We start from the raw sequence: 27,939 nt of genomic DNA on the forward strand, positions 1-27,939 counted from the left end.
TCAGTTCAGTTCAGTCACTCAGTCGTGTCCGACGCTTTGTGACCCCATGGACTGCAGCATGCCAGGCTTCTCTATCCTTCACTAACTCCCGGAACTTGCTCAAACTTACGACCATTGACTCAGCGGTGCCATCCAACCATCCCGTCCTGTCATCCCTGTCTCCTCTACCTCCGGTCTTTTCCACCATCAGGGTCTTTTCCAGTGAGTCGGCTCTTCGCATCAGGTGACCAAAGTACTGAAGTTTCAGCTTCAGCATCAGTCCTTCCAATGAATATTCAGGGCAGATTTACTTTAGGATGGACTGGTTGGATCTCCTTGCAGTCCAAGGGACTCTCAAGAGTCTTCTCTAACACTACATTTCAAAAGCATCAGTTCTTTAGTGCTCAGTTTTCTTTATGGTTCAACTCTCACATCCATACATGACCACTGGAAAAACCATAGCTTTGACTATATGGATCTTTGTTGGCAAAGTAATGTCTCTATTTTTTAATATGCTGTCTAGGTTTGTCATAGCTTTCTTCCAAGAAGCAAGAGTCTTTTATTTCATGGCTGCAGTCACCATCTGCAGTAATTTTGGAGGCCAAGAATATAAAGTCTCTCACTGTTTCCATTGTTTCCCCATCTATTTGCCAGGAAGTGATGGGACTGGATGCCATGATCTTAGTTTTTTGAATGTTGAGTTTTAAGCCTGCTTTTTCACTCTCCTCTTTCACTTTCATCAAGAGACTCCTTAGTTACCCTTTGCTTTCTGTCATAAGAGTGGTATCATGTGCATACTTGAGTTCATTGATATATCTCCCAGAAATCTTGATTCCAACTTGTGCTTCATCCTGTCAGCATTTTGCATGATGTACTCTGCATAGAATTTAATAAGCAAAGTGACAATAAATAGCCTTGACATACTCTTTTCCCAATTTGGAACCAGTCTGTTGTTCCATGTCTGGTTGTAACTTTTGCTTCTTGATCTGCATACAGATTTCTCAGGAAGCAGGTCAGGTGTTCTGGTATTCCCATCTCTAAGAATTTTCCACAGTTTGTTGTGATCCACACAGTCAAAGGTTTTGGCATAATCAATAAAGCAGAAGTAGATATTTGTTTTTGTTTTTGTTTTTCTGGAATTCTCTTGCTTTTTCTATGATCTAACGATGTTGACAATTTGATCTCTGGTTCCTCTGCCTTCTCTACATCCAGCTTGAACATCTGGAAGTTCTTGGTTCATGTACTATTGAAGCCTAGCTTAGAGAATTTTGAGCATTACTTTGCTAGCATGCAAGCTGAGAGAAATTTGTGCGGTAGTTTGAGCATTCTTTGGCATTGCCTTTCTTTGGGATTGGAATGAAAACTGACCTTTTCCAGTCCTGTGGCCACTGCTGAGTTTTCCAAATTTGCTGGCATATTGAGTGAGCACTTTTGGAGCATCATCTTTTAGGATTTGAAGTAGCTCAACTGGAATTCCATCACATCCACTGGTTTTGTTCATAGTGATTCTTCCTAAGGCCCACTTGAGTTCACATTCCACGATGTCTGGCTCTAGATGGGTGATCACACCATTGTAGTTATCTGGGTTATGAAGATCTTTTTTGTATAGTTCTTCTGTGTATTCTTGTCAACTTTCCTTAATATCTTCTGCTTCTGTTAGGTCCATACCATTTCTGTCCTTTATTGAGCCCATCTTTGCATGAAATGTTCCCTTGATACCTCTAATTTTCTTGAAGAGATCTCTAGTCTTTCCCATTCTGTTATTTTCCTCTATTTCTTTGCATTGATCACTGAGAAAAGCTTTCTTTTCTCTCCTTGCTATTCTTTGGAAGTCTGCATTAAGATAGGTATATCTTTCCTTTTCTCCTTTGCATTTAGCTTCTCTGCTTTTCTCAGCTATTTGTAAGGCCTCCTCAGACAACCATTTTGCCTTTTTGCATTTCTTTTGGTGATGGTTTTGATCACCACCTCCTGTAAAACGTTACAAACCCCCATCCATAGTTCTTCAGGCACTCTGTCTCTCAGATCAAATCCCTTGGATCTATTTGTCACTTCCACTGTATTGTCGTAAGGGATTTGATTTAGGTCATACGTGGTCTAGTGGTTTCCCCTACTTTGTTCAATTTAAGTCTGAATTTGCCAGTAAGGAGTTCATGATCTAAGCCACAGTCAGCTCCTGGCCTTGTTTTTGCTGACTATATAGAGCATCTCCATATTCAGCTGCAAAGAATATAAGCAATTTGATTTCAGTATTGACCATCTGATGATGGCTGTGTGTAGTCATTTCTTGTGTCGTTGGAAGAGGGTGTTTGCTATGACCAGTGCATTCTCTTGGAAAAATTCTGTTAGCCTTTGTCCTGCTTCATTCTGTAAGCCTTTGTCCTGCTTCATTCTGTACTCCAAGGCCTAATTTACCTATTACTCTAGGTATCTCTTGACTTCCTACTTTTGCATTCCAGTCCCCTATGATGAAAAGGATACCTTTTTTTGATGTTAGTTCTAGAAGGTTTTGTAGGTCTTCACCTGTATCCAACAGCTATGTGCAAACAAGTTCCCTTCATTTTTTTTTCTTCTTTTTATTTTAATTGGAGGCAAATTACTTTACAATATTGTGGTAGTTTTGCCATTCATGCACGTGAATCAGCCATGGGTATACATGTGTTCCCCATCCTGATCCTCCCTTCCACCTCCTCCTCATCCCATCTCTCAGGGTCATCCGGTGCACCAACACTGAGCACCCTGCCTCATGCATCAAACCTGGACTGGTGATCTATTTCACATATGATAATATACATGTTTCTACAGTTTCCCCATCTATTTCCCATGAAGTGATAGGACCACATGCCATGATCTTTGTTTTCTGAATGTTGAGCTTGAAGCCAACTTTTTCTCTCTCCTCTTTCACTTTCATCAAGAGGCTTTTTAGCTCCTCTTCACTTTCTGCCATAAGGGTAGTGTCATTTGCATATCTGAGGTTATTAAGATTTCTCCCGGCAATCTTGATTCCAGCTTGTGTTTCTTCCAGTCCAGCATTTCTCATGATGTACTCTGCATAGAAGTTAAATAAGCAGGGTGACAATATACAGCCTTGATGTACTCCTTTTCCTATTTGGAACCAGTCTGTTATTCCATGTCCAGTTTTAACTGTTGCTTCCTGACCTGCATACAGATTTCTCAAGAGGCAGGTCAGGTGGTCTGGTATTCCCATCTCTTTCAGAATTTTCCACAGTTGATTGTGATCCACACAGTCAAAGGCTTTGGCATAGTCAATAAAGCAGAAATAGATGTTTTTCTGGAACTCTCTTGCTTTTTCCATGATCCAGCAGATGTTGGCAATTTGATCTCTGGTTCCTCTGCCTTTTCTAAAACCAGCTTGAACATCTGGAAGTTCACAGTTCACGTATTGCTGAAGCCTGGCTTGGAGAATTTTGAGCATTACTTTACTAGCGTGTGAGATGAATGCAATTGTGCGGTAGTTTGAGCATTCTTTGGCATTGCCTTTCTTTGGGATTGGAATGAAAACTGACCTTTTCCTGTCCTGTGGCCACTGCTGAGTTTTCCAAACTTGCTGGCATATTGAGTGCAGCACTTTCACAGCATCATCTTTCAGGATTTGAAATAGCTCAACTGGAATTCCATCACCTCCACTAGCTTTGTTCGTAGTGATGCTTTCTGAGGCCCACTTGACTTCACATTCCAAGATGTCTGGCTCTAGGTTAGTGATCACATCATCATGATTATCTGGGTCGTGAAGATCTTTTTTTGTACAGTTCTTCCGTGTATTCTTGCCACCTCTTCTTAATATCTTCTGCTTCTGTTAGGTCCAGACCATTTCTGTCCTTTATCGAGCCCATCTTTGCATGAAATGTTCCCTTGATATCTCTAATTTTCTTGAAGAGATCTGCAGCCATGAAATTAAAAGATGCTTACTCCTTGGAAGAAAAGTTATGACCAACCTAGATAGTATATTCAAAAGCAGAGACATTACTTTGCCGACTAAGGTCCGCCTAGTCAAGGCTATGGTTTTTCCTGTGGTCATCTATGGATGTGAGAGTTAGACTGTGAAGAAGGCTGAGTGCCAAAGAATTGATGCTTTTGAACTGTGGTGTTGGAGAAGACTCTTAGAGTCCCTTGGACTGCAAGGAGATCCAACCAGTCCATTCTGAAGGAGATCAACCCTGGGATTTCTTTGGAAGGAATGATGCTAAAGCTGAAACTCCAGTACTTTGGACTCCTCATGCGAAGAGTTGACTCATTGGAAAAGCCTCTGATGCTGGGAGGGATTGGGGGCAGGAGGAAAAGGGGACTACCCAGGATGAGATGGCTGGATGGCATCACGGACTCAATGGACGTGAGTCTGAGTGAACTCCAGGAGATGGTGATGGACAGGGAGGCCTGGCGTGCTGCGATTCATGGGGTTGCAAAGAGTTGGACACAACTGAGTGACTGAACTGGACTGAATTGAACTGAATATACATGTTTCAGTGCTACTCTCTCAAATCATCCCACCCTTGCCTTGTCCCACAGAGTCCAAAAGTCTGTTCTTTACATCTGTTTCTCTTTTGCTGTCTCACATATAGGGTCATCGTTACCATCTTTCTAAATTCCATATATATGCATTAATATACCTCATTGGTGTTTTTCTTTCTGACTTACTTCACTCTGTATAATAGGCTCTAATTTCATCCACCTCATTAGAACTGATTCAAGTGCATTCTTTTTAATAGCTGAATCATACTCCATTGTGTATATGTACCACAGCTTTCTTATCCATTCGTCTGCTGATAGACATCTAGATTGCTTCCATGTCCTGGCTATTGTAAACATTTAAAAAGAAGATTCTCTACCCTTATTTTACAGTCCTCATTCCCACTGGCAGTGGTAAAGGTACTTATCCCCATCCTGTAATTGCATCTAGGCCAGTAATTTTTGATACACTCAAAAATTAAACACTCTCTTGTCAAATATTAAAAATCCAGCCACTATAAACAGTCACTGTCCTGGTCAATGAGGTATTCTTGCTCATTCCCTCCTTATGCCGTCTGTCCACACCTTATCTGAATTGTGGTCACCTCAAGATCAACCAGTGAGATCAGCAGAAGGACTGGGAATTATTAACATTGGTAAGATCACACAGTGGAACTAGGAAAGAGCCCATCTGATATGGCCTGCCATCCCTTTCTGTTGCCTCCCTCAATGAGAATTCCATTGTATAGCTTTTCACAAATCACTTAACCCAGTTGATGCCATTATAAATTCTCAGCTTCAGAAAGAAAAAAGTACTATTCTGATTATAATATGGTAGCCATTGGAGGGAGATTGCTGTATTCCCATTTCATAAATGGAGAGCTGGAGGTGTAGGAAAATTAAACTTTTTATAAATTTTAGAGAAGACAAGTGAAGAGTCAGGGTTTGAATCTAGGTTTGCTTTACTCTTAGGCACTGATCCTTCTGCTGGGAAAAGCAGCACCAAAACCTTTGCAAAGAGAAAGACATGGCTGTGTCCACAGAACAGGGTCTTATCTCAGCAGAGGCTGAAAGGTTTTCCTTCTCGCAGTTATGGTGGTGGCCGCATGACAACCACCACTAATTCTAGAAGTATTTAGGAGAGAGATTGACTCATCATCATTTATGTTCTCATAACACCCAGAACAGACACCTACTGCAGCCTCAACAGTACACTGTCACACTCATCTCTTTGTATGTCTGCCTCCTTCTCCTGTCCTCAAAGACAGAGCTAGTCTCTGGTTCATCTAAACCTCCCATCCCTGACCAGGCTGGTCAGCACACAGAGAGAAGCGGGCTACTTGTTTTCACTGTGAAGTGAAAGTCGCTCAGTCGTGTCCGACTCTTTGTGACCCCATGGACTATGCAGAGCATGGAATTCTCCAGGCCAGAATACTGGAGTGGGTAGCCTTTCCCTTCTCCAGGGGATCTGCCCAACCCAGGTCTCCCTCATTGCAGGCAGATTCTTTACCAGCTGAGCCACCAGGGAAGCCCAAGGATATTGGAGTGGGTAGCCTATCCCTTCTCCAGTGGATCTTCCTGACCCAGGAATCGAACCAGGGTCTCCTGCCTTGCAGGTGGATTCTTTACCAACTGAGCCACTAGGGAAGCTGTAGCCCTAAACAAATGTCTGTCTTACTATAAATACCCAATAAATGTGAGCTAGAGTAAATTTTATAAATTATTATTATTCATTTTCTTCTTACTATATTTTTTTATGCCTGGGGAAGATTTGATGAGTGAATGATAACCACAGCATGTTTTTGTACTTGGGAGTTCTTCACCTCCAGACCATGGTCTCCAACCAGACAAATGGTCGCCTGACATCTCTCAAAGCTCTTTGTGACCCAGTTGTGACTCACTGAACCCTGGGGATCACTCCAAATCTCTTAGCATATACATTGGTTGCTACACCATTTATTCTTTCAACAGTATTGTTGAAGAAGGAAAAAATGCATTAACTTCATTGGTTTTTCAGCAAAAACGTAACCGCTGTGTTAATCTTCCAAAAAGAGGGGGATTTTTGTTTAGTACAAAGCTTTAGGAAAGTGAAAATGACTTTTGAAATAAGAGAGTATATTTTATTTTTGCTCAATACTGAGTAGATAACTGTAAATGGTGACATTCCCCCACCACCACCTTTGGTTTCTAATAGAAACAAGGTAAGTTGCCAATATGCTTTTAGCTGCTACAGGTCTTCAGGCAGGATTTATTATAATTGTAATAATAAAAAGTAGATAGACTTTTATGCTTTCCAACGTTCTTTCACATTTAGGGTGTCAGTGCAGCCTCACTGAACGTTCAGGATTAGGCATGGCTATATCCTCAGTTGTGAAGAGGAACTTGGGATACGCTCAAGGTCTTATAGCTGAGAAGAGCAGAGCTGGGGCTCAGTGCAAGGCCAGCTGCCTATGTTGGTTGCTCTGAGATCTTCCTGCCACCTAGATACATGAGGGGGCAGCCAAGTTCAGGGACACTCCATTGAACCTTTCCCTTCCACTTTTCACTTTTGGAAATTTCAAGTTTTTATTGAAGTGGAAGGGCTTGAAATCAACCTTTTTTTTTTAAAGTATAAGTCCAGCCTTAATTTGATGTTCTGTGCATGATTACCACTTGGTATGAGTAGCATTTGTCCTGTCTTTTTTTATTACACCTTATGTGACTACAGGTGGTTCCACATAGAGGTGTGGGGTACACTTTAAAAAACCCTTCTGCCCAGCCCTCAGGTGGTGTGGTCAGTATTCCCTGCCTGCCGAGTGTGTGTGCTGGAAGGACAGAGCATGCAGCTCAGAGCAGATGGTTCCATCCTGCATTGGCAGGGACCTCACCAATCTGAAGCAGAAGCCTTGACAAGATCTATCATTTTTCTCAAACCTGGGGTCATGAACCTGGCCTGATGTTTGTTCCAACAATTCTATCTGCATGCTTGGGGTACAGTGTTTCTCAAGGAGATGCTATGGCCATTTCAGGTGAGACTGTTCTCAGTGGTATAAGACTGGCCCACTCAGGACAGGACGTTTAGCACCTTTACGTGAGTACATGCTCAGTCACTCAGTCATGTCCAACTCTTTGGGACCCCGTGGACTGTAGCCTGCTAGGCTCCACCGTTCATGGGATTTTCCAGGCAAGAATACTAGAGCTAGTTGCCATTTCCTTCTCCAGGAGATCGTCCCAATCCAGGGATCAAACTTGTGTCTTTTGTGTCTCCTGCATTGGCAGGCAGGTTCTTTACCAAATGAGCCACCGGGAAAGCCCTTGGCACCTTTGACTCCTGCCCAGTAAAGGCCATTAGCAACCTCCTGTCACCATGATGAGCAAAATCAGACACACAAACCCCACCCCTCAGAATCTCTCCCCACGAAGCAGGACTGGCCCTGGACGAGATTTTGCAGATTCACGGGATGCAGTCATTGGCCAACAATATCCAGGAAAATTGTCAAGCTGTGACTGATAAGTGTAAAGTACTTCAAGGAGCCGCCAGACTGCTTGTTAGGCAAATGCTCTTTTTTTAAAAAAAAAAAAAACTTTTATTTGTTTCTGGCTATGCTGGGTCTTCCTTACTGCACGTGGGGCTTTCTCAAATTACAGCAAGCAGAGGCTGCTCTCCAGTTGCGGTGTGCAGGCTTTGCATTGCGGTGGCTTCTCTTGTTGTGGATCACAGACACTGGTGCATTCGAGCTTCAGTACTTGTGGCCCACAGGCTTAGTTGCTCCATGGCATGTGGAATATTCCTGGACCAAGGATCAAACCCGTGTCCCTGGCATTGGCAGGTGGATTCTTAACCCCTGGACCATAAGGAGGCCCTCAGACTGTTTTTAATGACACATGTGACACACATTGGAAATATTTCTGATGGTGAAGTGAACTCCACATTTGGCCTCTTCCGTTCTCAAACATGAACAGGGACTTTGCCAGAAGTGTGTGGCTTTTCTTCAATATAATAACAATGGTAAGCACTAACATATATATAGTACTTACTTCATGGCAAGCACTGTTAAGTGCTTTGCACGTATTAACTCATTTAATCCTTCCAACAACCAAGAATGCTATGAATAACTGTTACTAATATCATGCCAGTCCATAGATGAGAAAGCAGTCACAGAGAGATAAGTGACTTGCCCAAGGTCACACATATAGATAATGGAGGATTCAAGTCCAGCCTGTCTGGCTCCAGAGCCAGAGGTTATCCATCCATGTTTGAATGAAGATGTGGAAATGAAGTCCCACCCCCAGCACCTTGTTGATATCAAGCTCTGCCTGGTCCTTCATATTACAAATGCCTTAGCTGTGCAATGCAGAGAAAACTGAGTTGCTCTGAAATCAAGAGTTTTCTGATAGGTGATGGGTCATGTTGCAAGTACCAGGAATAGAATATGGAATCCTGGCTGGTAACTATGGTTGGTAAATGATAAACTTTTTGGTTTCATGACAACTTTATACTCTTAAACATTGCTAATGACACTTTGGGTTATATCTACTGATATTTACTTTATTCAAAACAAAAATTGAGAAGATTCCAAATGCTAATTTATTAACTTTTTAAAAAAAATACCACAATAATAAACTCATTACAGTCAACATATATAACTGATTTGACCCAAAAAATAAATTTTCCAAAACCAAATTAGTGTGAAGAGTGGCTCCGTGCACATTTTTGCAGTCTCTTCAATGTCTGCTTCAATAGAGGACAGCCAATGGCACCCCACTCCAGTACTCTTGCCTGGAAAATCCCATGGACGGAGGAGCCTGGTAGGCTGCAGTCCATGGGGTCACTAAGGGTCGGACACAACTGAGCGACTTCACTTTCACTTTTCACTTTCATGCACTGGAGAAGGAAATGCAACCCACTCCAGTGATCTTGCCTGGAGAATCCCGGGGATGGGGGAGCCTGGTGGGCTGCCGTCTATGGGGTCGTACAGAGTCGGACACGACTGAAGTGACTTAGCAGCAGTAGCAGCAGACCCTCATAACTTCTCTCCCTTCAATCTGTTGTGATATGCTGTGTAGGTTAAAGTATGTGAAGAAAAAAATAGGGCCTCACTCAGGTATATAGTTGGAAAAGGGAGGAGTATTTTAATCTTTTCAGATAATCGTAGCTATTCTTCTCTGATACTGCGCCAGAACGCTGTAAGTAATAGCTTCTTTTTTTAATTATTTATTTATTTTGGCTGCCCTGGATCTTCATTGCTGCAAGCTTTCTCTAGTTGTGGCGTGCAGGGGCTACTTTCTAGTTGTGGTGTGAGTTTCTCATTGTGGTGTCTTCTCTTTTTGTGCCTCGAAGTCTCTAGAGTGTGGGCTCAGTAGTTGTGGTACATGGGCTTAGTTGCTCTGGAGCATGTGAGATCGTCCCAGACCAGGGATCGAACCCATACCCCCTTACATTGACAGGCAGACTGTCAACCACTTGACCACCAGGTAAGTCCCAGTAATAGTTTCTTAAAGTTTAGCTACCATAAAGAATCTGAAATCACATCGATAAGCTTATTATATACTGCTGTATTAAAATCCATTGGTCCATTTCACACTTTGAATGAATCTTTTACTCATGCATTCTGCATAACAATATGCATTGGTCATTTAGGAGATATTGATTTCAGGTTAAGTAGATCTTTCAAAAGTTGACATATTTCATTATATGCTATCAACATTTACCTTCCTTAATACCACTACTCATTTCATCAGAAAAGTATTAAAGCATTCGTAAATTGTCACACTGTCTGTGGCAGACACAGATTTTCCAAAATTGAAGTCTCAAATTTATCATTGGTTAACCACTATGATGAGTTCTTTTCCTTGAAGTGACAGATTTACTTTAAAAGAAAGCCTGCCACACACTCATTTAAATAAACATAGCTTGTCTGTCAGTCATTCTTTCAAGTAAAAGTAGCATCTCCTATGAAAACATCCTAGTTTAGCTCCCACTCAACTTAAATCACACAGATGCTTTTCCTACCATTCTTTGTTCTACAAAGGTGCTTTATGAGTACTTTCCATTTTGTTATGCAAAATATTAAAATACATGTACTCAAGGATTGAGATTTATGAAAATTGGTAATATTTACTGCATCGTTAAAGACACTCTTAAGTGAGACTGGACTTCTTCCTTTATTTTTACAGTTGACTACCTGTCACGTAGAATGCAGTCAGGCACTACTAAGGCATCAGCACTTTTATTCACCATTGCTTTATACCATCAGTGCAAATATCAACAGGGTAAAAATCACATAACATCTTAGTGTTAATATGATGGTTTTGACTTTGAGGACCTCACAGAAAGGTCCTTAGGGACCCAAGGGGTATACAGATCACACTCTGAAAACCGCTCTCCTAGAACATCATACCCACCCAGTGATAAGCAACATGAAAGGACAGAGGGCACAGGATTTACATTCAAAGGGTCTAGATCTCAGTTCTTCATCCACTCCTTACTATCAAAGAGACCTTGGGTCAACCACTTAATCTCTCTGAGGCTGTTTTTGCACCTGAAAAGTAAAGTCAACCCAATCTGTTGGTCAAGGGTATTCAAGGGTATGAAGAAAATATATTCTAAAAATCAGTTTCATTAATTCATTCATTCATCAATTTCATCTATTTTTTCATTCATTCATTTTCCCCAGAATCTTATGGGAGAAATTAAGAGAGAGGTTTTTTTTTTTTTTTCCAAGAGATAACTACACCAATTTCTGCTGATGTGTCTATCATATGGTGTGTTACTGCAGAGGAAAGTGTATTTGTGAGAAAGAGGGCGGTGATGAGGGGCTGGAGCCACATGACAACCTCCCCCTCCAGACACTGCAGAGGCTCCTCTACTGGTCTGGCCCCTCCAGGGGCTCTCGGTGAAGCAGAGTTCAATCACCTTAGGCCACAGCGAATGCCCCATGCTGCTGGCCCCATTTCACCACAGAGTCCGTGGCTGATCCCAAGTGTGTGTGCATCTGTGCTTTGAATTCCCACACACAGGTCACACACCAACTGTCCCACCCAGGAAAGCAGATTGGAAAGCAAGATTTTAAAAGTGATATTTTTTATATGAAAGCCATTAGGTCTGATCTTTTAAATACATTACCCTCCTACTACTGTACTTTATTAGTAATAACAAATTCTGGTGACAGGCCTCACAAAAGATCAAGACAGCCCAATGTGTCACTCACAGATGTTGGAAACTGCAATAAATATCCTTCTTCCTCAGGACTCTGTCCAGCACATTCCTGTCTTTCAGTCTCTCTTTCAACTTGCTGTGTTTTTAATTTGCTATTTGATGTGATTCTAAGTTAAAAAATTTTTTTAATTTCAATTATTAGTATAATTTCTACCATTTATCTTTATACTATGCAATGGCAGTTTCAAATGCAAATAGAAGAGCAGTTAACGGCTATGCAGCATCTCTGAAAATTACAGAATCTGTGTGTCCTAGCTCAGGTATGCATGCATATTTTATTCTTCACCAGAGCAGTGTAAATGCTACACAAGCAATACTCAATTGTTTTCATTTCACTTCTTCATATGCATATATTCTACCAACGTTCTGTACCTTTGACTAGCTGGTAATAAGGATGGTATAAAAAGAAAAGGAATAATGGACGGTTTTATCTTTATCTCTCTGTCGTCCTTTTCAGCCTAAGTGATTGGCTACTACAGGGAAGAACATAGTAAGAGAGGATATGACAAGGTTCTTTGGTCACTTGCCTTCATTCTGTGTTCACTTTTGGTTTAAACAGAAAGGGTAGCCTCATGGGGTTATCAGCTCCCTGCCTAGTGGATTACTCAGTTGTAGATGTCACATGCTCACCTTGCTCTTGCTGAGGTTCCTGAATCTCCTTCTCCACATCATGGGTCCACTAGAATACTCTGCTCATGGCGTATCCTGACCACTAGATACAAATGGGGAGCAATGAATAGGGAGCACCTCCATTGCTCAAGAAAGACTCCATTGTTTCATCATATTTCATTTATAAAACCCAAGTTTAAAGATAACACTATTAAGAATTTCAGTGTGGCAACAGCAGAGATTTCAGCCATGCTTAGGGCCCTCTTGAGCACATGGCCCCTGAGTGCCTCTCTGGTTGCAAATCCATGAAGCTGGCCCTGCCCCATTGCCTCTACTCCTGCCACATGTGTCTCTGCAGTCCCTTGTCCCTTCCTGCTGAAGGGTACTCCCATGTGTTACCCCCCTGCTTGAAACTAAGTTCACTCTCCTGTGGCCTGGGTCTCTCCCTTTTTCTCTTCCTGTGATCTCAGCTCATCCATCACATCTAGCTTAGACCTCTCTGCCCAGACTGCCCAGGTCAGGACTCTTAGGACCTCCTACAATGCACATATCACCATCACCATCCTTCCTGACAGCAGGTGATTACCCAATTCCTTAACTTCCTCCTACACTGGACTGCTATCACCCCAGGACCGGGTGGGGTTTGATCATCACTATTTCATCAGTGCTGGGAGCATAGTTCCTAATAAATATTTATGAGACGGATGAATGGATAAATAAATGAATGAACGTTTTTGCAGCCAGAACACAAGAGTCAGATGAAGAGGTGAGATCAATGAGGGTGATGTATTTCACTAGGGTGAATTCTAGTTTTTGTTCAAAGGAGGCTAAGTCCCATCTCAGTCTGAGCTGGTACAGACTAAATGAGCATGGCATAGCCCTTGGGAACTTCACTGTCTCTTCTAGAAGGTAATGGGGGCTTGAGGATTGGGTATCTTTATGCCTTAAGGGAGGGATCCCCAACCTCTGGGCCACAGACCAATTGCCTCTTGTCAGATCAGTGGTGACACTGGATTAGAAATAGGGTGCACAATAAATGTAATGACTTGAATCAGCCTGAAACCATGCCCCCAACATCTCCAATCTGTGGAAAAAATCATCTTCCACGAAATCAATTCCTGGTACCAAAAGCATTGGGGACCACTGCCTTAAGGTATCCAAGTTGTTTTCTTTGTGTCTCCAGGTCCAGCACAGTGCCTTACACTTACTCAAAAAATACTGGCTCTATTGAGTTGAATTGAGCTGCATTTAGTTCCATGAAAATATGTGGCCCTGAGGTTTACTTTTCTCAGCCTCCCCTGTGTCTGGATCTCCCCCTCCTCCTTTGCCTTTTCCTCCTTCCTCTCCTTTCTTCGGGTTCAGGATTTCTGAGCCTTGAGGACTACTCTAGATGAGATCGAGTGTCTCTAACAGAGAATTGCCCTCATTTACATTCAGTTTAATTGGACTTTTCAAAGAGAAAGGATCCAATGACTGTTAGAACTGTGGCAATAGTTGGGAACTTCAGAGAATACCGTAGAACTAATCTGGGCACATTTACTGCTAGTATTCCCGTAACTGGCATTGATCTTGAGATAGAATCTCAAGGCAGGCATGTCAGAAGTCCATCTCTTCAAACCCAGCCAATTCAGAGCAGAAATGAAACTTGAGGATGGGTTGAAACCCCTTTTCCCACCTTGAAGGCTGTAGGCCTAGTCTTGTCCAAGAGGCAGTGCAGTGACAGAATGGGAAGCGGCCTTCTTGTTAGAGCCTGGCCCACAAACTGTCTGTCTTGTTCATTATTCCATGACTACATTTGAGAAATGGCCAGGAGGGAATGTAGTGAAAATGGAGTGTTCATAATGAAATTGAGGATCGATGAAATAGTAAAAAACAAAAGCCTAAAGGTAAAATTGGTATTGATTGACCATCTCAGAAAACATTGTTAGTAAGAGATCAGGGCATGCTTCCTCTATGTAAAATGGGGGCTTTTTCTCCTGAGTGAGGCTTGAACAGGATTTTAGAATGTTACCGGAAGCAATTCCTGCAGTGGTCCTCTGAGAAGGCTGCTTGGAGATGGTGCAGTGAAACAGAAAGGGTGTGGAGTCAGGACTCAGCCATACCCAGGATTTATACCAACTTTCACTCTGTGACCTTGAGCAAGCAATAACTTCTCTGATCCTTTTTGTTGTTAATTTGTTCTAATTGCTATAAAATGTCTGCCTTGCAGGTTTGCTGGGATGATTAAACCAGATCACCTGGGTGGGGGTACAAAGCTGGATGCCTGGGCAAAGCAGACATGCAGTCGTGTTATCCCTTCTTCTCATGCTGTCTGATCTTTGGAGCAGCTGAGCAGGTGCCTGGTCACTCTGAATGTGAGGACCCCATTAAAGTATATACAGTAGGCACCTCACCATGGTCCCAGCAGTGCAGCTGGGACAATGTCAGACCAGGGTTGGGGCATGCCAGGTAGATGCTCTCCCTGCGACATCGTCTCCTGGGTGCTTTTACTGACAACACAGTTGAAACCCAGCGAGTCAACATAATTTGACTAAATCAGCTAGTAAGTAGCAAACTTGGAACATGACTCAGGCCCTTGGGCTCAAGCCTACATTTTCTTCACCAGCAGCCTGGACCCCTTGATGCCCATGTCACATGATGCTCACCCAGCTCTTTACACTATGAATGGTCCTTCTGGACATCTACACATTGTCTCCCCAACAAGTCTGTAAGCTCCCTCAACACAGGGAGAGAATGTGTCTCAAACCTTTAGTACTTTCCAGAACACTTACTACAGGGCTCACAGTCAGGGTTCAAGAAATCAATATTTGCCAGTTGAGGTAAAGAAGATATTTTCATTGCTTTATCATTTTAATGCAGAGAAAAAGGTATAATACACATGAACCCAGCTGGGGGAGAGAAATGCATTCATTTTACAACATGGTCAGTTCTTTAAGAAGATGGTTTCTCAGGCTCCACAGGGATTCTGAAATTCACATAGACTCACCTCCACTGTTTGGAGAGAAAATGGCAAGCTTGGAGTGGTGTCTGTCCCAGTCCCCACAGAGAAGTGGGTGAGAGACATGAACGGGGATGCATTTACTAAACCAGGAGTAAAGGACAGAGCAGAGCAGTGCTGCTCACATTGACTGAGCAAACAGGTCACCTGGGGACCCTAATTAAGTTAGCAGAGGCAAACTGTTGTATATAGGATAAAAAACAAGGTCCTACTATAGCACAGGGAACTATATTTAATATCCTGTAATAAACTGTAATGCAAAAGAATATAAAAAAGAATATACATACATATATACTTATGTATAACTGAGTCACTTGGCTGTACAGCAGAAATTAACACAATATTATAAATCAACTATACTTTTAAAAAACATATAATGGACATACTAAAAAAATAAACATAAAAAAGATACAGCTCCCGACTCAGGAGGTCCAGGGTCCAGGTCCTAGGAGTCTGTAATCCTAACAAGCTCCCCAGGGATGCCCAGGTCACTGCTTCACAGAGCACACTTTCAAGAATCGAGGATGTTGTCACAGAACAAAAGACAGTGAAAGCTTTGGCCTTTTTCTCCTTTCCTCTGTAGTCATTTGTCTTTTGACTGTGGTCAAATTCCTTAATCTCATACTGGGCAGAGGGCAGGCAAGAAACCTGCCAGGAAATCTGGCAAACGGGGATGAAGAGCCAGCTCCCCTGCGTGATGACCACCCTTCCCACCCCCTTGCTTTTTCTGCCGGCAGCACTGGATGGGGGGCATTCCGGTGTTACCATCCCAGAAAGGAACAAGTTGGACTGGCTCCCTAAAGACTGCTTCCAGCTTGACAGTTATCTGCGTGGAGGAAAATGGCCTAGGGCTTTTGGGTTTGTAAATCTGGTCCAGTCTATATGCAATCTGGCTGTTCTTTTTTTTTTTTTTTCCAAAAGTCCGCTATGACACTTGCTCTCTCCTTCTGTCCTCCTGCAGGAGAAATCTGTGCATTCAAGATACACGGCCAGGAGTTGCCCTTTGAGGCTGTGGTGCTCAACAAGACGTCTGGAGAAGGCCGGCTCCGTGCCAAAAGCCCCATCGACTGTGAGCTGCAGAAGGAGTACACCTTCATCATCCAGGCCTATGACTGTGGCACGGGGCCCCGGGAGACAGCCTGGAAGAAATCTCACAAGTGAGTGACCTGATGGAGCTCCCTGCCTCCCTCCCCTGCCTGCCTGTCTGTTTCGATACGCATGCACGTCACTCCTTGAAGCTCCAGCCTGCCAGACCAGTGGCTAGGTCCACAGGCCCCTGCAGGCATCAGCATGGGTCACTTTCTACCCCTGGAATACTCTACCCCTCTGCTTCACGTGCAGACACCCCGATTTTACTATTGTACTATCAGGACTAAGGTCAGTTGTCACTTTCTCTAGGAAGCTTTCCATGATCCAACCTATCCCTGCAGAACTGGTTGGGACCTTTCCCTGGATTTCTGCCAGGCCATATGCTTCTGTCTGTCACAGCACCTTTCATTTGGGGGTTATAGAGTGTGAAAGTGGTAGTCACTCAGTTATGTCCAACTCTTTGCAACCCCGTGGACAGGCTCCTCTGTCCATAAAATTCTCCAGGCAAGAATACTGGAGTGCATTGCTATTTCATTCTCCAGGATATCTTCCTGACCCAGGGATCAAACCCTGGCCTCCTGCATTTCAGGCAGATTCTTTACCATCTGAGCCACCAAGGAAGCCTCATTTGGGGTTATAACTCTTAAATTGGGTCAGAGTAAGAGTGGCTCAATACTTTGGCCACCTGATGCAAAGAACTGACTCATTGGAAAAGACCCTGATTCTGGGAAAGATTGAAGGCAGGAGGAGAAGGGGACAATAGGGCATGAGGTGATTGGATGGCATCACCGACTTGAAGAACATGAGTCTGAGCAGGGTATGGGAGTTGGTGATGGACAGGGAAGGTTGGCGTGCTACAGTCCATGGGGTTGCAAAGAGTCAGATGTGACTGAACTGAGCTCAATTCTTACTGAGTGGAGTGTGAATAGACAAATGAGCTAGAGAGATGCAGGGATTCCTAACCTCCAGGATCTAATGCCTGATGATCTGAGGTGGAGCTGATGTAATAATAATAGAAATAAAGTGCACAATAAATGTAATGTGATTGAATCATCCTGAAACCATCCCCTCCCCAGCCCCAGTCCATGGAAAAACTACCTTCCACAAAATTGGTCCCTGGTGCCAAAAAGCTTGGAGACCACTGAATTCTGAGGAAATGTGTTGCCTAAAGCTGGGTAACAGGGAAGGTCAAAGAATCTGGGTGGGGGTATCTCTCTGGGGTGAATTCATCTCAAAGGATTGGGGCAGGACAGGCAGAGGCATCTCAGTGGAGGCAGGGACAGGGCCCTCAGACAACAGCCACGCCAGCTGTCATGATTTCTCCACTCTCTTGGCCTTGGGACCTGAATCAGTGCCCATGGGAAGTGCAGGAGTCTCGTGCAATTCTTTCGTTACTGGCATCTCTTCCCTCCTGTGTGTTGTCCTAGGGCCGTGGTCCATATCCAGGTGAAGGACGTCAATGAGTTTGCTCCCACCTTCAAAGAGCCAGCCTACAAGGCTGTCGTGACGGAGGGCAAGATCTATGACAGCATCCTGCAAGTGGAGGCCATCGACGAAGACTGCTCCCCCCAGTACAGCCAGATTTGCAACTATGAAATCGTCACAACTGATGTGCCTTTTGCCATCGACAGGAATGGTGAGTGTCCTTAGAGGACCCCAGTGGATGGGAGCAGGAAACAGCTCCACCCCCCACCCCTCTGAAAGGCCAAGTTCAGGCTCTGAATGTACTTGGCCAGATGATGCCTCCCTGCCACCCCTGATCTAGGCTCTGTATGCAGAACTTGGGTACATTCCCTGCACTAGAAGGGAATTCACATAATTAGCAGCCCAGTCAGGTCTAAAGTAAAAGTGTTAGTCGCTCAGTTGTGTCCAACTCTTTGCAACCCAATGGACTGTAGCCTGGCAGGCTCCTCTATCCATGGAATTCTGCAGGTAAGAATATTGGAGTGGGTTCCCATTCCCAAGACCCCTTGTAAACCTCTTTAGTGAATAGTCTATAGAACTCACGATGCCGTATATCTGGATGCCGAAGACAGGTTGGTTTTTTGGTAGAATTTTCCTGTTGTCATTCAAGCATGAGCCATACCATCAACTCAGCCACATCTTAGTTTCCTATATAACAAACTGTAACATCACTTCTGCACCAAAACAGTTTGCTCCCACAGAGACGCTAAAAAAACAGGTGGAGATTTTGGAAACATCTTCTAAGCTATAGATTTTCTAATCTATAGAAATCTTTAAAGCTCTTGCCAATTTCGTTTGGTGTTTGTTTTGTTTTTTAATTTTTATTATAGTTGCTTTACAATGTTGCGTTAGTCTCTGCTGTACAGCAAAGTGAATCCCCTGCCCGTTTACATATATCCCCTCTTTTTTAGATTTCCTTTCCATTTAGGTCAGAGCGTTGAGTAGAGCTCCCTGTGCTATACAGTAGGCTCTCATTAGTTATCTGTTTTATACATAGTAGTGTATATATGTCAATCCCAATCTCCCAGTATATCCCACCCTCCCTTCCCCTCTTGGTATCCATACATTTGTTTTCTGCATTTGTGCCTCTATTTCTGCTTTGCAAATAGTTTATCTGTGTCGTTTTTCTAGGTTCCACATATATGAATTAATATGCAATATTTGTTTTTCTCTTTCTGACTGACTTCACTCTGTATAACAGTCTCTAGGTCCATCCGTGTCTTTGCAAACAGCACAGTTCCGTCACTTTTGTGGTTGAGTAATATTCCATTGTATATATGTGCCAGATCATCTATGTCCTTTCTTGCCAATGTTTTTTTAGAATTTCCGCCCTAGTTGGAATGAGGAATGAAAGGCCCGTCCCACTAATCCCCAATCTCAGACTAAACCTAGAAAGCCATTTGGATATTTCCCCATCAGCATTATTTTAAAAACTCATTCCAGTATAAACACCATAAACAGAGGCCCAGGCAGCTCAGCCTACTTCTACTCTCAATAATTTGATGTTAATCAAATGATAATCATTTGCCAACTACGTTGTTTCATTATTAGCATGAATGTGTGGTTATATGTATATTATCCTCATTTTATTTCAAACAGGATTTAACTGCTCAAAGATGTAAACTTTGTATAACCTGAGGTTCATCCACTCTGTCAGTGTTTGTTAAGTGCCAGGCATAGTCTGGAAACTGGGAACAGAGAGAGAAGGGAAGTCATAGCATAAGCGGGCCTGCCCATATGGAGCTTACCATCTAGCAAAAAAAAAAAAAAAAAAAAACTAGAAAGGCAGCATCAGGGATGAAGGTGGTGCACAAAGTGTGCCCTGAACCAGACCCAGGGGTAGGCAGTGACTTAGCCCTGAGTCTCCTGGTAGCCAGTGCCTAGAGGGAAATACCATCAGTCACCTGCTTGCAAATCTTCGGTGCTTCCCAGGCTTCCTGATGTTGAGACCAGGGAGAAACATACCCTGTAACAGAGTGCTCTGCATCCTGGGAACTGTTACAGATTCCCTCATCCTTGGCATCCAGGAGTTTATCATCTGTCTTGAAAGATGGAACCAATATTCATAAAGCAGATAACATGATAATAGAGATGTTTCCTTATAAGATGATCAAACACATGGCCAGTGTCTGTCACACACCTGGGCATCACTCACTAGAGGTTAATTCTGTGGGACACAAAATCAGTGCATGAGAAAGTAAAGGAGAAAATACTGTACTGTAATTAAAGTTTGGCTCAGGTTTAAGAAGCAGGTAATTTCATTTGTAGAGCCTGCCAGAACTGCTCTGGATAGCTTTTCCTACAAGGCCCTGTGGCATAGCTGATCTGTCCCCACCACACACACACACAGGCACTCGCACCCCACTGTATAAAATATAGAGTAACGCTTTGTATTTTTCTGGTCTCCTGTGGTCAGCTGTGCAGTCTATGACTCTGAGAGCTCTGGAACTGGGGGAGTGACAAGTCCTTGCTATAGAGCTGCACTGGATGAGAGGAGGACATCCAGAAGGAGTGGTCAAGCTGCCCTTGGCCTCCTGCCTTAGTTCTGGAGAGCCACAGCCCTGGGAGAGAGGAGATGCTAATTCCTTTATCAGAGGGTAAACTGCCCCAGCCATGAAGATAATTACTCACCTTGATGAGCCATTTCACTAACATATGCCAATTTATTTCCCTGGCTGTCTCATTAAAAGTGAGTAATGGTCCTTCGCCAAGCCTCTGCCTCCAACGTTGGTTTACAGCCTGAGATGTAGAGGAAAGCGGGCACTCCCAGGGATTGTGGGCCCTTGACGGCAAGGTTTACAAAAGCAGTTCTCCAGTAATGAAGGCAGGACCTCAGGGCAGACGGAGAAGCAGCTCCCATTCTAATGAGCTTTCCAGTTGGCCCTTATCCATCATTTCTTCAAGGAGCGACCTTCCCAGCTCCTTGAAGAATTTCTTCACATGCACATTGGAAAAAGTACTGCTGAGTTGGGGTCCACTCATTCAGGCCCCAGGACTTTAGGGAGATGTCTCTGGGGCCCTCCCACCTGCCAGATTCTTTGCTTGTGGGGGAAAGAAAGGAAACAAGGCCTCAGGGAGGATAGATGACATTGCATGGAAGTGATTTGACCAGTCTGAACGCAAGAATCAACCTCTTCCAACCAGGGGTCCTCAGCCTCCCTTCCCTTGAATTCCTCCCCTGAGAGATCACGGCAGTAGCAGCGAGGCCTCAAGGAGAGATCACAGCAGTAGCAGCGAGGCCTCGAGGAGAGGCGGTGCCTGTGGATGGTGTTAACAGGGTACCCGGCATGGAGAGTGTTCCACTCATGACACCATGATTATCAGATACTTGCCTGGGTGACTCGGACATGAAGGTTACTCACTCCCCATGGATTTTCAAGCTGAAATTATGAGCAGGTAACCAAGTTGGTGGCATTGCCACCTCTTGGGATATTCTGGATCCATTTCCGATGGCTTCCGGCCCCCCTGTATCTTCTAGCACTTGACTAGTCTCTCTCAGATTGATAGGTCCTAGATCCTCACTTTCATTGAACTGATGGAAAAACTGATTCCTAAAGAGTAAAGAGCTGGCAGAATGGGGACTGGAGCCAGGTCCCCTGAATGTTGATCCCAAACCTTTTTCACCAGTGATATTATCACTGTCCTCAGTGATATTTGACAGGAATGTATGACAATGGTATTTAAGTTCAAAAATACTCAGTTTCATCTTAATCCTTTGCCCACCACTGTGAGAGAGGGGAAGAAGGAGATCCTTGATGAATTACTTAAACTTGATATCAGATCTTCATTGTAAAATGGGAATTAAATACTGTGCCTGAGGGACTTCCCTGGTGGTCTAGTTATTTAAAGAATCAGCCTTCCAGTGCCGGAGACACAGGTTCAATCCCTGGTCAGGGAACTAAGATCCCACATGTTGTAGGGCAGCTAATCCTGCATAGCGCAACTGGAGAAGCCCACATCAGCCACAAGTAGAGAAAGCCCGAGCACCACGGTGAAGACCCAGCACAGCCAAAATAGACAAATAAATAAATACTGTGCCTGTGTGAGGGGGCGGATCTCACAAGGCATTCCTCAGACTGTCGGCACAGAGCAAGCACTCAACCAGGATTGGGGATGACCGCACAGGGAGGTGCGGGGCTCACCAGGACACCTGCCTCCACTCAGCAGGCTTTCGTACCTTCCAAGCAGTGGTTGGTTTCGCACAGCCTCCACTGAGCCCTCCATAGGCTGCCCTGGAGAGTCAGGGCCCTTGGCTACCTAAGAGTGAGGTGTGAGCCCAAGTCTACTTATCTTCAGGTATGTGAACATACTTCCCTTCCACCTGAATAGAAGAGGAGGAACTGCACGCCCCTGGTGGGAAACTGGGCAGCCTAGAAAAGTATGAAGTCACTTTTGTAATCCCACCAAAGAGAACTACCACTGACATTTTGCCAGCATTTTTTCCATGAAGTTTTGAAACAAAAGTAAGGCCACACTTTCCCTTTTTCATTTATCATTTAATTGCATGGATTTTCTCCATCCATAAAGCAGTTAATAATTAATACTTTACTGTGAAAAGCAGTCCATCTAAGCAGAGATTCAGGCTTAGCTTGTCTCCTGATGATTGGGCATCCAGTTTCTTTATTCTTTTTCAATGTTTTAATAATAAATAATGCTTAGATGAACATATTTGTTGGCTTGCAATTTGTATCATTTTCCTGGAGTAAGTTTTTAGATGTGAAATTGCTTGACCAAAAGGTATGAGCAGTTGCAAAGTGACCAACTTGTGTAGCTTTCCAAAACGGCTGCTCCAATTTAAATTCCGGCAGAAGGAGGGTGTAGGTCAGTGTGCTTGTCTCACTGAATCCACCACCCCAGCTGAGTTTTCAAAAAATACTTTCACTGTGACACATGGTAGATACTGATAGTTCTTTGAGAGTTAGCTTCCCAGGTTCATTTGGAACAGAGAAATACGCACAGAGATCAGTGCTCACATGGGGTAGCTGTGGACTCAGGTCTCCTGAGAAGATGACACTAGGAGAAATCATTAACAAGTTGGGAGAATAATAACAATTGTCACAAAAGCAAAAGGATGGTTTTTTGTGATCTTTAAAAAAAATTTTTTTTAAGTGTGACTTAGCCAAATACAACCTTTCCCCCTCAACCATTGGCAACATTATTATACTCTCATGTTTATCTAATGCTCCAAATCCTATCCTCTGAAACCCATTCTCTCTTGTGTGAAACTGGTTGTGGTAGAGAAAGCGAGTTAGTTTCTCAGACAGTTTCATTAAGACTTCTTACTCAAGTGGAGCTGTGGTAAATTGAGCCAAAGATTGCGGTCTTGAGTGTTTATTTTTCTCCTACAATCAATAGTGTTGGTCTGCTGAATGTCACACGGCCTGTAAACCCTGAGCCTTCCCCTTCTACGAGGTGTATCTTTTGAGAGCCATTTAACTTTAAAGAAAGAGAAAGTTAAAACTTTTTGTTCAAAATTCAATTTGATGTTGCTGAAGCATATTCTCATGATCCTATTACAGTGCTTCCACCTGGCAGAAATATTCCCTTGTGATAGCTATAACCATGAACTAGTTTGTTAACAGAAGCCACAGAGAATATTACCAACCCCACACTGAGCCCTTTCACACATGCGTGGGGCCCCGAGCTGAGACTGAAATAAATATATGCCTGAGTCACACAGTCATAGAGAACAGACTAGTAGTTGCCGAGGGGAAGGGGGTGTGGGGGAGGGAAGGACTGGAGTTCAGGATGAACAGATACAAACCCTTACATGTAGGATAGATAAACAACACGGTCCTAGTGTATAGCATGGGGAACTATATTCAATATCCTATGATAAGCCATAATGGAAAAGAACACGCAAAAGAATATGTATGTGTAACTGAGTCACTTTGCTGTACAGCAGAAATTAACACAACATTACAAATCAACTATACTTTAATAATTTTGTTTTTTTGATTCAACAAAGGTACACAGAAATTGTGTACCTGAGTCAGTGATTCCATGTTTGTGTATATTTGCTTGTTGATTTGTTTTTTAATTTCTATCTTCTTGATTTTGCGTCTAGCAAAGGATGATGATATCATTTGAGTTCTCATTTGCTGTCAACTCTAATTTTCATTGGAAAAGAAAAGCCAGAATGTAATTATTCTTCTGAAAGGAAGACTTTAATCTCTGGGAATCAAACAGTTAAAAGAATTAAATGCACATCAGGCCTTGATTCATTTTTGAAACCAAAATTGTATTTCAGCAAAAATAGTCAAATAAAAGTTTGCTCATTAATTGTCAAATATTTCTGAACCATTGTATCTAACCCATGGGAACAAAAACACACAAATGGCTCAGAAACAATATCTGATCTCTCTTGGAGAAGAAAAATGTCTTTGCCACTGGGGCAAGGAATCTATTATTCTGTGTAGCTTTCAGAAGAGAGGTCACACGTCTTCTCTTATTGATTTTACTTCCTATTTGGTAGCAAAATAATGTGAGAAGAGGCAGCGCATGTTCCTGGCGAAGAGCCCAGATGTTAAAAAATAAATACATGTTGAAAAGTTTCTGAATTCCATCTTTTTCCCAGAGATTTCCTGTAACGTGAGCATACGACACCCTGTATCGGGGACATAGCCGCATGGGCGCAGTTTAAGGTGGTATTCTGACTACCCCACACTTAATACAACCAGCTGGGTTCCAGACGTGTGCACAGAATTCCCTGCCAGTTCTGTCCCACAGCTGGAGTGGCTCCAGCCAGCAGTTCCTAGGACTCTGCCACTAAGGCTCAAGCAGGCCACATGTGGAAGCCACGCTCCCTACGTGCGCTAGCTTTTATAAAGAGATAGGAAAAGGGGACATTTTATTCTGGTGAAGGCTGGAGGAGGGCAGAAGGGATTTTGAAGAACTGCAGCGTGGTTCACTTGATCTGAAATTATTTTCAATGTCCCTGTATCCTCAGGCAACGTCAGAAACACGGAGAAGCTGAGCTATGACAAGCAGCACCAGTATGAGATCCTAGTAACCGCCTATGACTGTGGACTGAAGCCCGCCGCGCAGGACACCCTGGTGCAGGTGGACGTGAAGCCAGTTTGCAAGCCTGGCTGGCAAGGTGGGCCTGCTCTTGTCAGTCTTGTCGGCTGAAGGCAGCTTGTGTGTCTCGGAGGGGCTGCACCTGCCTTCTGATCATCACAATGTATCACTAGAGGAGTTTGTAAAGCACAGGCACTTTGCTGTGAGAAATGGAGTAGCCTATTTGTTCTCACAACTCCTGGGTGATATATTACCCACATTGTACAGCTCAGAATGTCCAAGGCAACTCATCTAACTCATGTGCCCAGTTTGTCCAGGGTGCCCTTTCTCAAGTCTTATGACATCTTCCAATCAATAGTAATTATCCCACAGTGCTCAGGAGAAAGTGCTGGAAAGCCTACACGCTGCTAGTGTGTTTCAAGTTTTGATCATTGCTCAGCACCCAGGGAAGGTTGTGTGTTCCTTGGGCTTGCACAGAGGGCACACAGGCAGAGGTTGGAGAGCCAGAATACAGCCTCTGCGTTAGCAGGTTTCTAAACATTCAGAAAACGAAGATCATGGCATCCGGTCCCATCACTTCATGGGAAATAGATGGGGAAACAGTGGAAACAGTGTCAGACTTTATTTTGGGGGGCTCCAAAATCACTGAAGATGGTGACTGCAGCCATGAAATTAAAAGACGCTTACTCCTTGGAAGAAAGGTTATGACCAACCTAGATAGTATATTCAAAAGCAGAGACATTACTTTGCCGACTAAGGTCCGCCTAGTCAAGGCTATTGTTTTTCCAGTAGTCATATGATGTGAGAGTTGGACTGTGAAGAAGGTGGAGCACTGAAGAATTGATGCTTTTGAACTGTGGTGTTGCAGAAGACTCTTGAGCGTCCCTTGGACTGGCAAGGAGATCCAGCCAGTCCATTCTGAAGGAGATCAACCCTGGGATTTCTTTGGAAGGAATGATGCTAAAGCTGAAGCTCCAGTACTTTGGCCACCTCATGCGAAGAGTTGACTCATTGGAAAAGCCTCTGATGCTGGGAGGGATTGGGGGCAGGAGGAGAAGGGGACGACAGAGGATGAGATGGCTGGGTGGCATCACTGACTCGATGGACGTGAGTCTGAGTGAACTCCGGGAGTTGGTGATGGACAGGGAGGCCTGGCGTGCTGCGATTCATGGGGTCACAGAGTCGGACACAACTGAGCAATTGAACTGAACTGAATCGAAACTATGGGCTCTGGCAGTGGAGACACAATGGCCTTAGATGGATGTGGATTTTTGTTTACCTCTTTTAGGATGCAAAGATAGAAGGTTCAGCTTACTCTTAGGTGATGGAGATATAGCAATGAACTAAGGAGAAATAAGGATGGGAAGGCCAGTGCAGAGAAGGCGCTCACAGAGGACTGAACAGTGTATGGAGTAACAAGAGTTCTAGTGGTAACATCAGTAGTTCTACTGCCTGGGCAGGGATGCTGGAGTCATCTCTGTGCTGCCATTTGATTGCTGCTGCTGCTGCAGCTTCTGCTTGCTGATAACTCATGGTGTTCCATGGACTTCTCTGCCTTTGTCTGTTGCCTTCCCTTCATATGTCTTTAAAGTCCCTGTTACATACTACCTCTTTCTCTATCTATGTTCTCTGTATCTTTCATTGTTCAGCTTCCCGGTCCCATCAGTTAGTCAGTTCAGTCACTCAGTCGTGTCTGACTCTTTGCAACCCCATGGACTGCAGCATGCTAGCCCTCCCTGTCCATCACCATCTCCCAGAGCTTACTCAAACATCACCGTCCATCAAGCCACTGATGCCATCCAACCATCTCATCCTCTGTCAGCCCCTTCTCCTCCCACTTTCAATCTTTCCCAACATTGGGTCTTTTGCAATGAGTCAGTTCTTCGCATCAGGTGGCCAGAGTATTGGAGTTTCAGCTTCATTATCAGTTGTTCCAATGAATATTGAGGACTGATCTCCTTTAGGATGGACTGGTTGGATCTCTTTGTAGTCCGAGGGACACTCAAGAGTCTTCTCCAACACCACAGTTCAAAAGCATCAGTTCTTCTGTGCACAGCTTTCTTTAGAGTCCAACTTTCACAAACGTACATGACTACTGGAAAAACCATAGCTTTGACTAGACAGACTTTTGTCAGTAAAGTAATAGCTCTGCATTTTAATATGCTGTCTAGGTTTGTCATAGCTTCTCTTCCAAGGAGCAAGTGCCTTTTAATTTCATGGCTTCAGTCACCATCTGCAGTGATTTTGGAGCCCAAGAATATAACGTATCACACTGTTTCCATTATTTCCCCATCTACTTGCCATGGAGTGATGGGACCGGACGCCATGATCTTTGTTTTCTGAATGTTGAGTTTTAAGCCAACTTTTTCACTCTCCTCCTTCACTTTCATTAAGAGGCTCTTTAGAAGAAACAAAAAAAGAGGCTCTTTAGTTCCTCTTCACTTTCTGCCATAAGGGTAGTGTCATCTGCATATCTAAAGTTATTGATATTTCTCCAAGCAATCTTGATTCCAGCTTGTGCTTCATCCAGCCTGGCATTTCACAGGATGTACTCTGCATATAAGTGAATTAAGCAGGGTGACAATATACAGCCTTGACGTACTCCTTTCCCAATTTGGAACCAATCTGTTGTTCCATGTCCAGTTCTAACTGTTGCTTCTTGACCTGCATACAGATTTCTCAGGAGTAAGGTGAGGTGGTCTGGTAATCCTATCTCTTTAAGAATTTTCCCTAGTTTTTTGTGATGCACACAGTCAAAGGCTTTGGTGTAGTCAATAAAACAGAAGTAGATGTTTTTCTGGAACTCTTTTGCTTTTTTGATGATTAGACGGATGTTGGCAATTTGATCTCTGGTTCCTCTGCCTTTTCAAAATCCAGCTTGAACATCAAGAAGTTCACGATTCATGTACTATAGAAACCTGGCTTGGAGAATTTTGAGCATTACTTTACTAGCATGTGAGATGAGTGCAATTGTGCATTAATTTGAACATTCTTTGGCATTGCCTTTCTTCGGGATTGGAATGAAAACTGACCTTTTCCAGTCCTGTGGCCACTGCTGTGTTTTCCATATTTTCTGGCATATTGAGTGCAGCACTTTAACAACATCATCTCTTAG

The 27,939-nt window shown here is 43.5% G+C and overlaps 1 protein-coding gene across 1 annotated transcript in view; it reads left to right on the plus strand.

The window, feature by feature from the left end:
• The window catches only part of CLSTN2 (calsyntenin 2), a 464,485-nt gene that overhangs the window by 270,982 nt on the left and 165,564 nt on the right, over positions 1-27,939 (plus strand). The window contains exons 3-5 of the mRNA XM_040265134.1: positions 16,213-16,408; positions 17,768-17,976; positions 24,754-24,903. Coding sequence (XP_040121068.1) covers positions 16,213-16,408; positions 17,768-17,976; positions 24,754-24,903 — 555 coding nt within the window. The remainder of the gene's footprint in view (positions 1-16,212; positions 16,409-17,767; positions 17,977-24,753; positions 24,904-27,939) is intronic.

This window comes from Oryx dammah, unplaced genomic scaffold (genome assembly GCF_014754425.2).
Source record: "Oryx dammah isolate SB20612 unplaced genomic scaffold, SCBI_Odam_1.1 HiC_scaffold_2, whole genome shotgun sequence".
NCBI classification, from domain to species: domain Eukaryota; kingdom Metazoa; phylum Chordata; class Mammalia; order Artiodactyla; family Bovidae; genus Oryx; species Oryx dammah.